The sequence below is a fragment of the Lynx rufus genome, unplaced genomic scaffold (genome assembly GCF_022079265.1).
Source record: "Lynx rufus isolate CCGP_SWC_20201006 ecotype Redwood Valley unplaced genomic scaffold, mLynRuf1.p SCAF_15, whole genome shotgun sequence".
Taxonomy (NCBI): domain Eukaryota; kingdom Metazoa; phylum Chordata; class Mammalia; order Carnivora; family Felidae; genus Lynx; species Lynx rufus.
In genome coordinates, this window is record NW_025814829.1 from 38,193,446 (window position 1) to 38,209,130 (window position 15,685).

Here is a 15,685-nt window from a genome sequence, read left to right on the forward strand (position 1 = left end):
ACTCAGGGCCGCAGTGGGAAATATTCCTGTCCACAAGGAATATCCAGTCTTGCTGGGGAGACAAACTCCTGACCATCTTGAACCAGGAGAAGCAAAGAGGGGGTGGCTCAAGAGACAGGTAGAGTGTGACAGCGGGCCTGGTAGGAGGAGACTTTGTTCTGCTCACAGAGACGCCAGCCACTAGGCTGGTGCACAGCTCCAGACTCTGAAGAAGGAGCCACCAAGAGCACAGGCAAGCAGGTCCAGGAGTGAGTGGGAAACTGAGGCAAGAGCATGCAGAAAAACATAGGCCAAGGCTACATATCATGATGTCCCCCTCCATCCCCTGGGCTTCCCCTTTCCACACACAACATGCTAGGATGGGGACACAGGGTCCTCCTTCCCCTTTCCTTCTTTGGACCAGAAAGAGCCCTAAGGCTGCAAGGATTAGCCCTAAAGTGCGACTAAACTGCATGTTACTTACCAGAATCTCTTCTTGTTGGATCTTGGCAAGAAGACAATGGGGTCGAGTTGAATCAAATACATGACTGATGTTCTCACAGCTTCCTCACAATTTTGCTAATGAAATCTAGGTTTCCCTGCTTTCCTTTGACTGTAGTAATCATGCACCTCACCTATTCTGTGAGCCTGTTAAGAACAGATGAGAAAGTAGAGATGTGGCTAAAATCGGAAATTGAAATTTGCAACCAAAACAAACAAAAACAGGATGCTCATGACCCAAGTGATCATAAAGCAGAATTCTGAAGGAATAAACAAAGGAGTAGCAAGAAATGTGGGCAAGACGAAACAGCTAGCATAGCTAGAAACTCCCTAGCACCTGCGATTGAATAGAGGCTGTTGCCAGGGTATTCCATGCTTAGGAGCAGGAAATGGCAAGACTCTTGCTAGCAGATGTCAAGGCACTGAGTCTCCAAAATGCTTTGGAGCAAGGACACCGGAAGCAGGCTGCTTCGCTTCAAAGCCGACTCTCCCACCATAATAGAATAATTACCAAAAAAGAGCCACATTTTTTTTTTTTTCAATCTTCCCTTCACCCATGCTCTTCACAGTTTAACTTCATACTGGAATCCTCATTAAGTGGTCTCGTTACTCCCCTCTTTGAATCTTGGCTGGCCCCGTGACTTGGTTGGCCCAGTAGAATGTGGCAAAAGTAATAGTGCACCAGTTCCAAGCCTAAGCATGTTTTCACTCCCTCGGGACCCTGCCACCATATGAAGAAGCCTGGACTAGCCTGCTGGGTGGTAAGAGAGACACAGGGTCCAGACACCACCATTGCCCAAGCCAACAACCAACCAATCCTTAGATGTACGACTAAGGCCATCCTAGACCTGCCAACTCTTACCAGACCACCAGCAGATCACAGATGCAAAAACAAGCCTAGCTGATATTAGCTGAGCCTGGCCAGATAAGCAGAAGTGCCTACCTGACCCACCGACTCATAAGCAATAATACAGGCTTATTATTTGAAGCCACGGAGTCTTGGAATGGTTTGTTATGCAGCAACAGCTAACTAATATATAACTAGCTAACTCTTTGAATTTAGGCAATTTCCTTAAGCCTTCTGGCCTCGGTTTCTACATCTGTAATATGGTGATAATAATAGCAGTAGTGACCTCAAAGGAAGGTTGTGAGGGTTACAGAAATAAATATATGTGAAGCACTTAGGATAGTGCCTATGGCATATAAGCAGCTACAATTTGTTGAGCACTTACTGCCCGTGGGGCACTGTGATGAATATTTGTCATAAATTTTCTCATTCCGTCATCACAAAAGCCCTGTGAAGCCAGTACTATTGTTATTCGCAGGTTACAGGAAAAAGTGAGGCTCTGAGAAATCCAGTAATGTGCTGAAGTTTACTCCGCTGAGAAGTAGCAGGTGTGGGACTGACTTCAGAGCCCGCTGTCTAAAGCAGGACCCTACATTGTCTGTGAAACTGCCTCTTGGAACAGGCATGATGGGATAAGTTAAGGCACTTATCCTCTCCAGCAGAGAACTCTTTCTTAAGTGGGGGCCCATCACAAATAAAAGGTTAATCCACACAGCATTGCTTTTCTCAAAGTTTAAAGCAAATCCTCGTCTAAGTTCCTTCCAAAGCTTGGAAATCACCAACACTGTAAGTCGAGAGGTATCTTTTCTAAATGATGGAGACTCAAACTCCATTATCTAGCAGCTAACTGCATTACATCCCTCACCCTTGGGATCTTTCCTCCGTTATTTAAATTTCAAATTTCTTTTCTTCCCTAAAGCAATTTGAATAGCTGGACCAATTTAAAAGTTTCAGTAAAAGGGAATTACCTTGAGATCAGCCCTTAATATGCCCTGAACACCTTTCTCTCTTCACCTAAGAGCTTCAGTTTTTAAAGTTAATTTAGCCCTATTGACTAAAGTTCACTAAAGAAATCTTGTTCTAAACCCTGTACTCACCGGGCTGTCTTAAAAGTTACGCTAATAATTTTCATTCATATTAAAACTTCACGTGTTTATTAAAAAGCATTAATAAACAAAACTATAAGTTATACCTCTTGGATACCATTCCAAAGGAAGTAGCCAAACAAAATATGGCAGAAGTCAAGCAATACTAAGGAAAAAGTATGCATTGCCTGATATGGCCACAGGGAGGCAGCAGAGGGTGAAAGATGGGCCAGGGGTCCTTGGCAGTCTTGTGGAAGCAACAACAGCACCATGTGGAAGCAGCACTAGCTGACTGGGGTGGGGAGGGGGGTTGAGCGAGTTGATAAATGGCTCAACTCTTGATTTCCTCACTTGAAATTCTATAATACTCTGCACATCAGATGATATACAATACTGGAACAGTTGGACTATTTTTGAAAGAAAAGTAGATTTGGAATCCTGATTCTTCCATTCTGCTCAAAGTCGGTAAATAATTACTATCTGATGCCCACTGTGTACAAGGCACTGTGCTAAGTACTAGGAATCAGGTAATAATAATAGTAACTAACATTCATGGGAAAATAAGTGCCAAACACCTATTTCATTCAATGTTCCCAAAGAGGGGTGCACTTTTATTATCTTCATTTTACTGTGAGGGAACTACCTTACTAATTTCCCAAGGTCATAAAGCAAATGAGCCAGGATTCCAACCCAAATATTTTGACTCCACTGCCAGGGCTGTGAACCATTTTGCTGCAATCTGTCCGGTCCCATCTTATCAAGGTAAAGGATATGGCTTTTGACCTTGAAGAGACCAGTCAGGGGAAGGAAAACAGCATGAATTGCACCATGCAGTATGTACAACAAAGTGAAAAAAAGAGTGTGTCCTAGAATCACGGAAGTGGGAGAGATTAACTCTGTGCAGTTGACATGTGGGAAGGCTTCACTGAAGAGGTGATGTTTTGGTTGGATTTAGAGGAAGGCATTTCCCTCCTCACCCCAAAACCCCCATTTAAAAAAAAAAGAGAGAGGAAGAGGGCATTCCCAGCACAGGGAGCAGCATGTGTGTAAAGGCCATCTGGGCAGGGGACAGGTCAGAAGAGGGACTTGGTTCAGATCAGAATGAGCCTCAGATGCCATGGTCAGATCTGGACTTTCTCTTGTAGACAAAGGTGAACCATTTTAATGCAGCCATGACACGCTCATATCTGTGCATTATGGGTGAAGATTGGCAGCGTGGGAAATGAATGAGAGAGGCCGGGGAGGGAGACCAGGTGGAAAGCTGTCTTTGTAGCTCAGACTGGAGAGGACAAAAGGCTCCTCTAAGGAGGTCTCTGTGAGCCTGGGAAGGAGAAGCTGGACTCAACCCATTTCCAAGACTGGATGCGATGACATAGGGAAGAGATGGAGAAACCTGAAAAATGGGTGGCCAGCCCCTGTGTATATCAGGGTTAGAGAAGCAGAAGGCAGTGCATATTGGTGGGGGATGATGATAACCTTGGTTTCGAATGTGTTATGTATGAAGAGCCTGTGGGACATCCAGGGACGGATCTGGATGGAAGTTGGAAACCGTAATCTAAACTTTTCTCCTGCTGGATTTAAAACTAATCATTAACTCAAGAGCCATTTCCTGAATGCTTATAGGCGAGGCCCTGGGGAGGAAGACCTGCCTAATCCCAGGAGCTTGCCCTCAGGTAAAGAGAAGCAGAAAGCAGGGATCTAAGTGCTCTAATTCAGTTATGAGCAGCTGTGGTACATTGAAAGAGAGGCATCCATAATCAGACCCAAAGGTTCGGGGAAGGCTTCCCAGAAAGATCCTTGAGTTGGTCTTTGGAAGATGCCTCCCTAGCTGAGTAGACGCGGTGGAAAGCAATGATGAGAGGAGGGGACTCAGCAGGCAGATGGTCCAGGATGAGGAAGCAAGGAAGCCCGAGACAGTAACAGCGAATCTGGGAACTGTGACAGATTTGCTTTCAAGGGACAGGGGAGAGAGTAGCGACAGAGGCCTAGGAGGCCAGCATTTCCCACTTAGGAAATGCTTTGCCTGCTGAGTCAAAGTCTAGAGTGCTCTGGGGAAGGGGCTAAGGATACCAGAGACACTTGCTTAGCAATGTGATCTTCAAGAAGTCACTTAAGCTCTCAGAGAACCATTAGAGCATGGGACGGTTTTGAGCCTGACACCCGGGTCAGCAAAGAGGTGTGTTTTTTGTTTGTTTTTCTTTATTTTGAGAGAAAGAGCATGCAGGAGGGCAGAGAGAGAAGGAGACAGAATCTCAAGCAGGCTCCGCACTGTCAGCATGGAGCCCAATGTAGGGCTTGAACTGAGGAACCATGAGATTATGACCTGAGCCAAAACCAAGTCAGACGCCCAGCGTACTGAATCACCCAGGTGCCCCAGCAAAGAGCTATTCTTATCTCTGATGTGTACCTGTCACCTTCAGCCACACCACGGAAGCCAAGGCCACTTTTTATGTGAGAGGGAGGTTTAGTGGGGTGGGGACAAGCCTTGAGGATGGTCCCACTGGACTGTGGGGCCTGTGGCACACACTGCAGACATAGGAGGTCTCCCATCCCCGTTTGTTTCTCTCTCACTCACTGATTACACCTGCCTTTTCCTACTGACCACCCACACTGCTTAAAAAATGTGTGCCCGTGTCTAGCCGCATTCAGAATCCCCACCCGCTATGAAATAAATGAAGCTACTTTCTGGTGAAAGTACAGTTACTGCTTTTGGTTTTCTGCCAGGCACCCAGTGGACACACTCAGATTCATGAGAAGGTGAAGAGATGGAAGGAAAGTAAGAACAGGACAATGTGGATACCTCCCCGCCTCCCTGGGGACCTGTCTTTCGTCATCTATCACATCCCTCCTCCCATCTCTCACACACTGGACATCCCCCAATGGTGTAATTTGGCTCACATCTCATCTCTGCTGCTGTCTCGAGCCAGCTGCCCTGGGCATATTCCTTGCCCCACAAGCTTCAGTTTCCTAGCCAGGTGTTACAGGCTAATACACCTACCTCACAGAGCTGGCATAGGGACCAAATGGGACCAGGGCCTGCCACAGCATCTGACCCAATCTTCTCTGGCCCTAAGGTCCGGATCCCTCCTAGAACTGCCCACAGAATTGCCCCCTTAGATCTGGGTTTAGAGTGCGAATCTACCGGGTTTTCTGCCCGTCGTACCCCGAGTCTGGCCACTAACTCAGAATAACAATAGGGGAGAAATAAAAGTCAATAGCAGGTCCAGATCTGTGTACAAACAGATAATTCAAGAAAAGTTCTTGGGCCGACAGCACTAGGGGGACCCTGAGCTCACCCTGTCCCACATTTCCAACTAGATATCATCCACATCCAAGCCAACCAACTGCAGAGTACAACAGATAATTCGACGTAGAAGAAAAGTTTAAATACTGGTAACGGGGTGGGGCAGAGGATTGGTAGGGTAAGCAAAGGGAACAAATAGGCTCTTGGCAAAGGATGAGCAGATATGATCCTTGCAAACCTACCCCCAGATTCTTGCAAGCCCAGCTTAACCCCCTTACTCCCCTCAGCCCCTGGAGTGGAGCGGCCTTGCAGACAGAGTGGCTTCCCGGAGCTCATCTCAAAGACTTCTACGAAATTATTTTAGAAATATGAATCCTTTGAATGTGCATGAAATTCTAGTGCAAATTAAGAATGGGCAAAAGTGAAGATGCCCAAAAGCCACCCCCTAAGTGAAAACATGTGGCTACTCGACCGAGGAGTCCCGCCCCTTGTGTGTCTGTTAGAGGCAGAGTTGGGAATGGTTCGTGCTGCGTCAGCCGGGCAAAGGCCATGGACTCCGAAATGACAGCAGGCTGACAGGGTCCAATCAACACAACAGCCAGACCCCAGCTGGGGCCATCGTCAGCTGAAGGAAGTTACCAATCTTGGTGGCCACCCTTAGCACCTAGCCCCTCCTCATCAATTCTGCCAGTCACCAGACAAACATGGGTCTTTCCCCTGTGCCTCTTCCCGGAACACAAAAGCTCTCCCGCGTGCCCTGAGGGATTTCCGGAGGCTAACTCCTCCACAAGGCTTTCCATGGCGTTTCTCCTCACCTCTTCCAGACCACACAGCCCCCACAGACAGAATCTCATATCTGGGCTTTATGTTTATTCTACAAGAATATAACATGTTAAAACAGGGAAACAGGGATTGAGTACACATTCCTGTCTAGGAAACCAGCTCCATTGTCAACAATAAATAAATATTTAACCAGTGAGGAGTCCCTGACACGCTAAGAGGTTCCCAGCACGTAGAGGTAGAGTCTGACGGTGGAGAGGGAGACAGTCAGGCTGCCAGTTCCTGCTGAGATTCTCCAGCAGAGGCAAAGTGAAATTACAATAATAAATAACAACAGCAACCACACAACAGTAATAAAATAATATGCTATGACAATGGTCACAAAACCAACAATACATTATACTTAAATAATTTTCTCCTGGAGGAGCTCACAGCGCAGAGAGAACAGTGTTGCTTTTCCTGGGGCATAACGGGGCTGCCGGGTTCATTTGCCTCCATGGCCCGGGCTCGTGCAGAAGTCTCACCACAAAATAGGTGTTTGGTGTTGCCCTGAGGTGACGAGCACGTTCTGATTTCTCCCAGTCTGCCTCCTCCAAGCAGTCTCTCCCCCCAGCTGCACTCCCAGCTTCTAAAGTCTTCCGAAGGCCATCTCGGTTCCAGGCCCGACTTCCCCCCACACTCTGGTAAGGGCACCTCACATCCATAGGAAAGAAACACAAGGCTCCCCTTCCACCGAGGGCGGCTCTTTTTCCCTGTTCTCACACCCACAAAAAATACTGGCTTGATTTCAATGGAACTTTTGGAAACTGCCAAGAGAGATCTCATGACCCTTTTCTCCCTAGCTCCACCCTGCGGGCCCAAGAGCTGGGCTAGCCACTCACTGTGGGGCCCCACACCTGCCTCCTCATGGGCCCTATGTTCAAGGGCAGCATGGAGCCACGAGAGGGCACAGCCCAGCAAGAGGCCCCACAGGCCCTGCTCACAGGCGGACCTTGCCCCAGGCACAGGGTCAGGGACCACCTACAAAGGTCACCAAGAGCACCAAGATTAATTTCACAGGCGCAAGATGGCCCCTTTTCCAGGCTCTCTACTGACTTGCAAAGAGGCTCAAAAAGCCAGTTTTTGAGGTATAAAACTCTTGCTTGGGGAAAGCATCAAATTGGTTCTCCAGCCTCAATAAGACTGTGAGGCTGGACACGGGAATGTTAAGAAGGGCAAGCTAAGCGACCCTCGGACAGTCCAGAGGTGAAGGGGACAGACTGGGAACGCCCTTCTGTGTCCCGGACAGCCTGGGAACTAGGAAAACAGGATGCAATCGGAGTCAGCTGTTCAACAGGCAGATCTGGTGGTCTTCCCCTCTCTCGTTTACAAGTTCCCCTTATCCAGGCTGGAATATTTCCTGCCCCGTGGAGAACAAGAGCCAATGATCACTCCACCACCACCTTTCCTTTTCCCGGAGAGCCCCACACAACCCTCATCTCCAGCCCTATCCGCTGGTCCTGGAAGCGGGGGGGTGGGGGGACCCACTCCTGCACAGAATTCAGTCCCACAGTATCTAGAGGAGAGGGCGCTGCTTCCAAAACAGGCGGCCAGATGGGCTTTTTCCTTCACTGTCCTCTCGGGCCTGCTTTGCAGAACCTGCCTCAGGGATGGGCGACTCCACCTCTCTTCCTGGCTGGCTTCCTCACTGCCACAAGGCTCAGGTGTGTGAGGGCTCCACCAGGCCGCAGCTGGACGGAGAGGCCAAGGCGGCCGCGGCTTGGGCGGCCAGGTCCCGGTAAGCAGGTGACTTCAGGAAGCGCGGATACGAGTCCTTCTCCATCAGGGTGCGGGTCTTCCCCTGAGCCACGTCAAAGCAAGCGGCTGTGGCGGCCTGCACATTCGTCCTGGTCAGCTCCCTGGTCTCGTGGTCTATGTTCACCTGTGGGAAGGAGGGCAACAACGTGGGTGAGTGGAGAGTGGGCAAGGCGAGGGGGTCAAGGGGTCAGGGGGCCGAGGAGAGCCTGACGGGCAGGTGCAGCAGCGGAAGGGGTACCCGACTCTGAACCTGGAAGCTGGGGTCTCCTGAGCTGACCATTAATTGGCTTTTCAACTGTGGGCCTGTCCCCACCTCGGATCCAGCATCTGCCCTCAAATCTCTCAAAGTTATCAAGAACATATTAAGAATGTATACAAATCCGGGGCCTCTGATTCTTGATTTGGGCTCAGGTCATGATCTCATGGTCATGAGTGTGGAGCTTGCTTGGGATGCTCTCTCCTCTTTTCTGTCTGCCCTCTCTCCCACTCACATGCACTCTCTCTCATGAACTCACTCTCTAAATAAATAAACAAACATTAAAAAAAAAAAAAAGAATATATACAAATCCAATCCCATTTCATCCCTGCCTCTGTACAGTCCTGGTTCAATTCGCCATCACCTCTCTCCTAGGTTAGTGTCAGAGCCTGCTAACTGGTCTCTCCCCTCCACCCTCACTCCTGTGGTCTAGTCTCCAGCCAGCAGCTACAGTGAGCCTTTTCAAACTCAAGTCAGTCTGTCAGCAGCAGTGTTGTCTTCCCTGGTCACTCGGAGGAAAAGCCAAAGTGTATGCTGGGCCCGCAGGGCCACCTAGGCCCACATCTGGCCACCTGTCTGACCTCATCTCCTACTCTCCCTCCCTCACTCTCCGTGCTCCACACGGGCTCACTGCCTGGTTCGTAGTAACTAGGACATGTGTTCTCTGGCTTTTGCACTTGCCATTTCCTGTGTTAGAATGTTCTTCCCTCCCTTATCTGTTCATATGTCACTTTATGGAACAGCCCACCCATCACTTCCCTTTGTAAAAACAAGAAGACCTCACACGTCCACCCATCCGGTACTCCTGTGCTCCCTTTTTTTTTTTTTTTAAATGTTTATTTATTTTTGGGACAGAGACAGAGCATGAACAGGGGAGGGTCAGAGAGAGAGGGAGACACAGAATCCGAAGCAGGCTCCAAGCTCTGAGCTGTCAGCGTAGAGCCCCATGCAGAGCTTGAACTCACGGACCGCAAGACCATGACCTGAGCGGAAGTCGGACGCTTAACCGACTGAGCCACCCAGGCGCCCCCTGTGCTCCCTTTCAAATCCTGCTTTGTTTGGATCAAAACACGCACCATCACCTGACATATATTTATGTATTTCACCGTTATTGTCATCTTCTCCCATTAGGGTAGAGACTTTTGTCCCTGTTATGTCTCTAACAACTATAACAGTGCCTTGCATGTAAATGGTGCTCAATAACTCTTTATGGAATAATGTGGTAAAAATTAAAGTGCTCAGAAAATACAATACAAAATAGGATACAAAAGCAAGGTATTACTATATTCTCTCCACAAGGTGGCCCCGTGCACTTTACCAAACGCTGAGGCCAGCCATGGAGACCTGAGGGAAGGTGGAAAAATTCACCAATCACATACCAACCAGCCTGAGGCACCGTCAGCCAGGGGACTGAAGCAGGTCACACAAGGTCCCTAGGGTGACCTGTCTCCCCACTTGTATATTTTAACCCTCTAATAAGGGCTTAGTTTACAAAAGCAGGTATGCACCAAAGCCAAAACACCTGTCAATCCCTCTAAGCCCCATCAGCGAGTCTGAGGGTAACAGCACCCATGAGTGGCACAGAACCTGGTTTTCCTAGTCTCCAGCCACAGAAGCCCATTCATGCCTGTGCAAAATAAGATCACTCTTTACACTCAACCCTTGCCCTGCTGGACACCCACCACCCCCAGTTCTCAGTGGGGAAAGAGCAGGCAGGTGGAGGGTCCACAGGACATGTGGAGGCTCTGACCTCTTTTGGGGCTTCACTGCGGATGAATTCATCAAAGATCTTGTGAGCCCGGGAGGCCAGCTTGGTAGCCGACCGGAGCTTCTTAAACTCCTCACAGGCCAGCCAGAACTCCAGGTTCTCCTCGCTGAACTCCGTCTTCAGGAAAGCGTGGAAGGCGGCTACTCCATCTGGGGTTGAGGGGAGAGAGGGAGAGACAGGTCAGACAGTGGGACAGCGAGGAATCAAAGAAGAAAGACAGCAATTGTAGTTAATGGCTCTATTTTTAGGATGCAATTTTCTTGAACAAGGACCTGCCTTTGTATTCTGAATAGAGGCTGGCACACTAGGGGATGGATCATTATTATTATTACTACAACTATTATTTTGCCCACGCTTTCAGCATCCCTCAGGCTGGCTCCAAAGCACATGGGTACACATGTGCCACCCCCGGACGGACACAACAGGATCCTACTCACTTTTACTGCTCAGTAGCAAGTCAAATGACTCTTTCCACCCCAGCACATCTTCTGAGAAGTTTCTGCTAGAAAACAAAACAAAACGTAAAGATTTTACTTAAAAAAATCAACAAACTAATGCCTAGCATAAATCCTAGCCAGAACTCTGATGGAGGTTGTAGAATTCACACAAAGTGATTACTGGAGCAGACTCCTCCAACCCTTGGTTGAGGCTACAGGTATTTTTGTAGGGGACAATTAACTCAGTAATGAGAAACCAAAGACAGAGGCCTTCTAGTCCTCAGTAGATAACTCTAAGACTGTCTCTTCACAGTCCAAAATTGTTTCTATTCCTCTGACCCTGGGCTTTGTTTTCTACATTTCCCCTCGTGGAAATAAGGGCCTCAGGAATAGAGATTAAGTCTACCCATAACCCCAGAGCCTAGAGCAGAACCTGGCAGTGTTGATTTTCAATATGAAAGGGCTTATAGGCAAAGTGCACACTAATGGGAGTAAAGTCATTGACTGAAAAGCCTCAAGTGTTCTTAGACCTTGTCCTAGCCCTGGTTGCAGAGACAGTGACATCTGCAGGTGGAGGAGTCTGGTAACTAGACATTCCGACCCTGGGCACACATATCTGTCGGTGGGCCAAGAACCCTGGAGCCACCGACCCAGTCACCCATAGCAGACCAGCAGGAATCTTCACTAAAATCTTCAGGAAGGGGTCACCAAGATGCACCCTCACACGTCCTCATTTCTGTTTGTATTTTCCTCCTTGTGGCTCCTCTCCTCGATCTGGATCCCTCCCCTCTAGGGCCCTAGGCCGGCCAGCAGGACTCACCCCTCTTTGCCGTGTTTGCTACTCCACTCGAACTTGCCAACACTGCCAGTATCAGAGCCCAGCTCTGATTTGTGAAGAAAGATCCCCAGCCGTGTCTTGAACTCTTTGGCTCTGGAAGACAAAGCAGGCACATGGGAGGATTCCCCATTTGCTCAGCCAGGGCAAAGAGGCGTCCCAGAAGAGTTGGGGCTGGTGCCACCCACCTTCCAGCCTCAAGGGTTCCTGGGAACCTTCAGCTGTTCCCAGGGCCTAAACTTTCCTTCTCTTCTTAATATCACCAACCCAGAAACAATGAAAGTAATGTTTCAGCTGTTTCTCAGTAGGACTTACACTTAGTGGGTTCAGAGCACAGCATACATGGCCTCTTTCCCACTTAAGTCACACTAATCTATCTTTGTGCCTGTTGATTAGCAGAATGCAACTCGGCACCCTCTAGGCTTGTCATGAATATTTCTGGAACTTTGTGGAAACTATTTCCTGCCTTCTCCTTCACAGCCACCAGCTCCGGCAAGGGCTAGAGGTGGCTGAGTAGCTCCCTGGGAAGTGGGCACATCCCTCACTGGTGGACCCAAAAAAACACTTCCTTGCCTTCTCAGGGCCAGGGGACTCATGCTCCTAGATCTGGGCTGTAGAATGAAAACCAAGTGTTTAAGAAACTAGAAAGGCAGTTCTGCCTGCTGATGCCAACGTGCTCTTCGTGTAGCCGATCTTTGGCAGGTCACCTGAGGACTGCTATTTGTCAGAGGCTGGGCTATAACAGTAAGCAGTGGTCCCTCCACTTCCCCTTGTTTTTCCTCCTCCCTTCTCTTGGCCCGTGGCGTCTCTAAGACTCTAAGGGAAGCATCTGAGAACGTGGAACTAAGGTGACCTCTGCCTCTCCTCTCAAGTCAGTAGAGTCCCATTCTCCCGCCCACCCGGTCCCCAAGCCTGCCACTCCACTCCTTAAGGACTGGTGGGGCTAGGACTTCTTCCTCCGGGCGGCTGGCAAGCTCCATGGGACAAGCTTCTCTTACCTCTCCAGGCAGGTGGTGGGGAAGGCGGCCAGGGTCCGGCACATAGCTGCGGGTTCAGAGCAGCACGTCGTGCGGAGGATGGGCTCCAGCGGTCGCCGCGAGCGCGACGAGGCAGAGGGGCAAGAGGCGCGACTGTCACCGTTGAGCAAACCTGAGCTTTATCGGACTGCACGCAAGGAGGCGCAGCTACCGCGGCTTTTATTTCCTCGGAGGGGAGTGGGGCGGGGCTGCGCGCCACCGACCAATCGAAGCGCGGGGAAGGTGGAGGCGGGGCCAGGGAGATCGACGGGGCGGGGCCCCCGCCACTTGCACACAGCTGTGAGTCGCTGGGCGCACGCGGCGGCCACCTCCTCCGGGCGGACGCGGCCACGCGGAGGGAGAAGCAGCAGGGAAGTTACACGGGTCGAGGTGCGCCCACTCAGTTTAGTAGGAAAAAACCCGTCGGCCTCTAGTAAAAGCAGAAAGCCAAGTCAGCGGTAGCAGGCGGATTTGCGTAGGGGGTGGCACGTTGGGGAGGCACACACACAGTGCCAGTCACAGCCTGAGCCTGAACCTGCGGGGCCCTGAAGGGCGGGAGAGAGGGGCGCTAGCCGGGCAAGACAGCGTCGTGATTATACTGATAGCAACCATTTACTGTGCTCCTACTCGAAGAGCCATCCCATCACCTCCATTTCAGAGATGAAGAAACTGAGTCAGAAAGTTAAAGAGACTTACCCAAGATCAGAGGGTTGGAATTAGCAGACAAATGGCCCGGGGTCGGGGGGCTCTTTATTGAGCATCTGTATGCCAGGCATTTTTACTAAGAGTCAGGTTACGTAATTTGCTCAGCCTTACACAATTAGTGTTATGCCAGCATTCAAATATGAATTTCCCATGCTTTTTCCACTGCCCTACCACCCAAAATTAGAATCCCAACACCTCTGTAAACTGATAAATGATCGACCCTGCGTTTAAGCAGCAGCTAATTCAGTGTCCTAATCTCTGAGATCAAGGACATCTTCCCTCTCTCCCCATCTTCCCATGAAAGCCTTACAGCCACCCCCACCCCTCACCCCCGTTGCCCCTCAGTTCCCTTGGAATTGCTACTGAAGAGGCTGCATGTGAGGTTTAGAGTGTGGAATCCAGAGCTGGATTTCCAGGTTTCAAATCACGGCTCCACCACTTACCAATGGGAGACCTTGGGCAAGATTCTTAATCTTTCTGTGCCTCAGTTTCCTTATCTCTAAGATGACAAAATGATACACCTATTTCATAAAGTTATGAGGATTACATGAGTTCTTAGCTAGAGTTCCCTAGGAGACAGGAAATGCAGTTCCCCTGAGGCATTGCCTTGCTGGGGAAAGTTCTCAGATCAGAGAGGGAGTGAGAGAAGCAGGGTTAGACAGAGGGAAGAGTTAAATGCCATGCTGCTGTGATACAGACCACCATTGGCCCCAGGGGATGCCCCCATTAAAGCAAGGGGGCAGGCCTTTGTACCTCACATTAATCATTCAATGTATGTGGTGGCCCCAAGAAGATGCTTCATCTCAAGGCAACTGCCTCTGTCAAGGGCAACTCCCAGAGAGACTGTGCTGTGAGCCTACAGCAGACAACAGGCTGGAGAATGAGGGGCTCGGTCCCAAACAAGAAATCTTGGTGGTATGCCACAGCACCCCTACCAAGGTGGTTAGATCAGTGCTGAACACATAGTCTGCACTCAATAAACTTTAGCTCTCAGGTTTACTTACTAGGAATACAGGAATCACCAGACAATAAGGAAAAGTAGTAAGTTTTTTGTGCCTCTTGGAATTTAGGTTTCCATGAGGAGCATCTAAGAGTTGCTGTTCTTTAGCAAAGCCTGGGAGTAAAGGGTCAGAAGAGAGAGACAGGAGGAGAAGAGGTCCTCACCTGAGATAGTAGGGTGACACAGCCCAGAAAAGCTGGTCAGGGAAGGAAAGGTTAAAACCACAGAAGGGGTGAGGACAGGAAGGCCTGGAGATTGTCGAGGCGTTGCTTGAGCAAAAGAGGCCCAAATCAGAGCAACATGTGGGGCCATTTGACAAAACAGATTCTCTTGTTAAGCCAGGGCCCGTAGAAGATGACCCGGTTAGTAAAAACATAATGCGCTCTGAAGAGTAGAGTCAAATCCTTCCCCAGCCTCCCAGTGGGTCAGTGGACAGCGGCAGGTACAAACACTGGCGGCAGCATCTCAGGTGCCAGCATCCCACCTTCACCCCCATCTCTGGGTCTTCCTTTCTCACAAGTGCAGGGCTGGGTTGGTGTGGGGCAGGGGTTGGGAGGGGGGCAGTGGTGTGCAGCCGGGCAATCGAAGAATGCCTCTTGAACATCTGTGCTGCTCAGCACAACCCTCCATCCACACGAGGAAGCAGCCCACCCTCCCCATCAGCAGCACGTTCTGCTGGAGGAGTTGGTCAGCTGAGGGGAGGCCCGATGCTGCACCCGGTGCCGCTCAGCTCAATCCCCAGCGTGGGATTGTATTATGCAGCTGCCAGGTGGGGATGCGGGTGGTATCCGGGACAGCTTCTCTTCAAGCGACAAAAACAAGTTTATGGACGGACTGAATGCCCGGTCTTGCCCCCAGTAGCACCATGTTGGAATCAGCCCAGACGTGGCCACATAACAACAATGATAGTGATTATGCACAGACCCTCCCTAAACCTTCCTGTTCTGTCTGCATCCCTGTGAATAGGCCAGAGGAGCCTCTTAATTTCTATTTTGCAGACAACAAAACAGCCAGTGCCTGCGGTGACCTTACTTAAGGACCCTGGAACTGAAAACAGCTGAAACCCGGGCCCGCTCTCCAGATCCTGAGCTAGTGCTTTCTCCCACTGGACAAACAAGGCAAAAGAGGCAAGAGAGACAAAGCGGTGCTTGCAGCCTGGCAAATCCAATCCGAGAGCACAAAGCTCCCGGCTCAAGATGAAGAGCCCTCTCTGAGTTCAACCTGCCTCCCGGTTGCCATGGTTACCTCTTCAGTTTCCAGACAGAAACTTTTTGAAGTTCACAATGTATCCCAAATTCTCTTCCCAGCAGGTGGGCTGGTTCATGTCTGCAATTTCAGTAATGACTCCACAGTTGCTGGAAATCCAGCAAGTTAAGCCCACCTGTGAACCTCACAGGCTTGGGCATGAACCTGACCTCGTTTTTTGCCCAGGGCT

At 49.9% G+C, this 15,685-nt stretch overlaps 1 protein-coding gene across 2 annotated transcripts; it reads right to left on the bottom strand.

Annotated features, from left to right (window-relative positions):
• Positions 1–6,513: 6,513 nt before the first annotated feature.
• Positions 6,514–12,601, bottom strand: RGS16 (regulator of G protein signaling 16). 2 transcript variants are annotated; one of them, XM_047077300.1, is made up of 5 exons: positions 12,528–12,601; positions 11,515–11,625; positions 10,695–10,756; positions 10,240–10,406; positions 6,514–8,357 (listed from the first exon to the last, which is right to left on the bottom strand). In XM_047077300.1, the coding sequence occupies exons 1-5, from the start codon at positions 12,569–12,571 to the stop codon at positions 8,136–8,138; spliced, it is 606 nt and encodes a 201-aa protein (XP_046933256.1). In that variant the 5' UTR covers positions 12,572–12,601; the 3' UTR covers positions 6,514–8,135. The 2 variants fall into 2 exon arrangements, with proteins under 2 accessions (XP_046933256.1, XP_046933255.1); XM_047077299.1 differs by having other exon boundaries at positions 10,695–10,759.
• Positions 12,602–15,685: the final 3,084 nt, after the last annotated feature.

What these genes read in the sequence shown, in the direction of transcription:
- RGS16 (XM_047077299.1), bottom strand. Translation starts at nt 12,571, where the DNA reads ATGTGCCGGACCCTGGCCGCCTTCCCCACCACCTGCCTGGAGAG. An exon ending in CCCACCACCTGCCTGGAGAG is followed by an intron (nt 11,626 to 12,527) that starts GTAAGAGAAGCT and finishes TTTGTCTTCCAG; the next exon opens with AGCCAAAGAGTTCAAGACAC. An exon ending in CTTGCTACTGAGCAGTAAAA is followed by an intron (nt 10,407 to 10,694) that starts GTGAGTAGGATC and finishes CCTCAACCCCAG; the next exon opens with ATGGAGTAGCCGCCTTCCAC.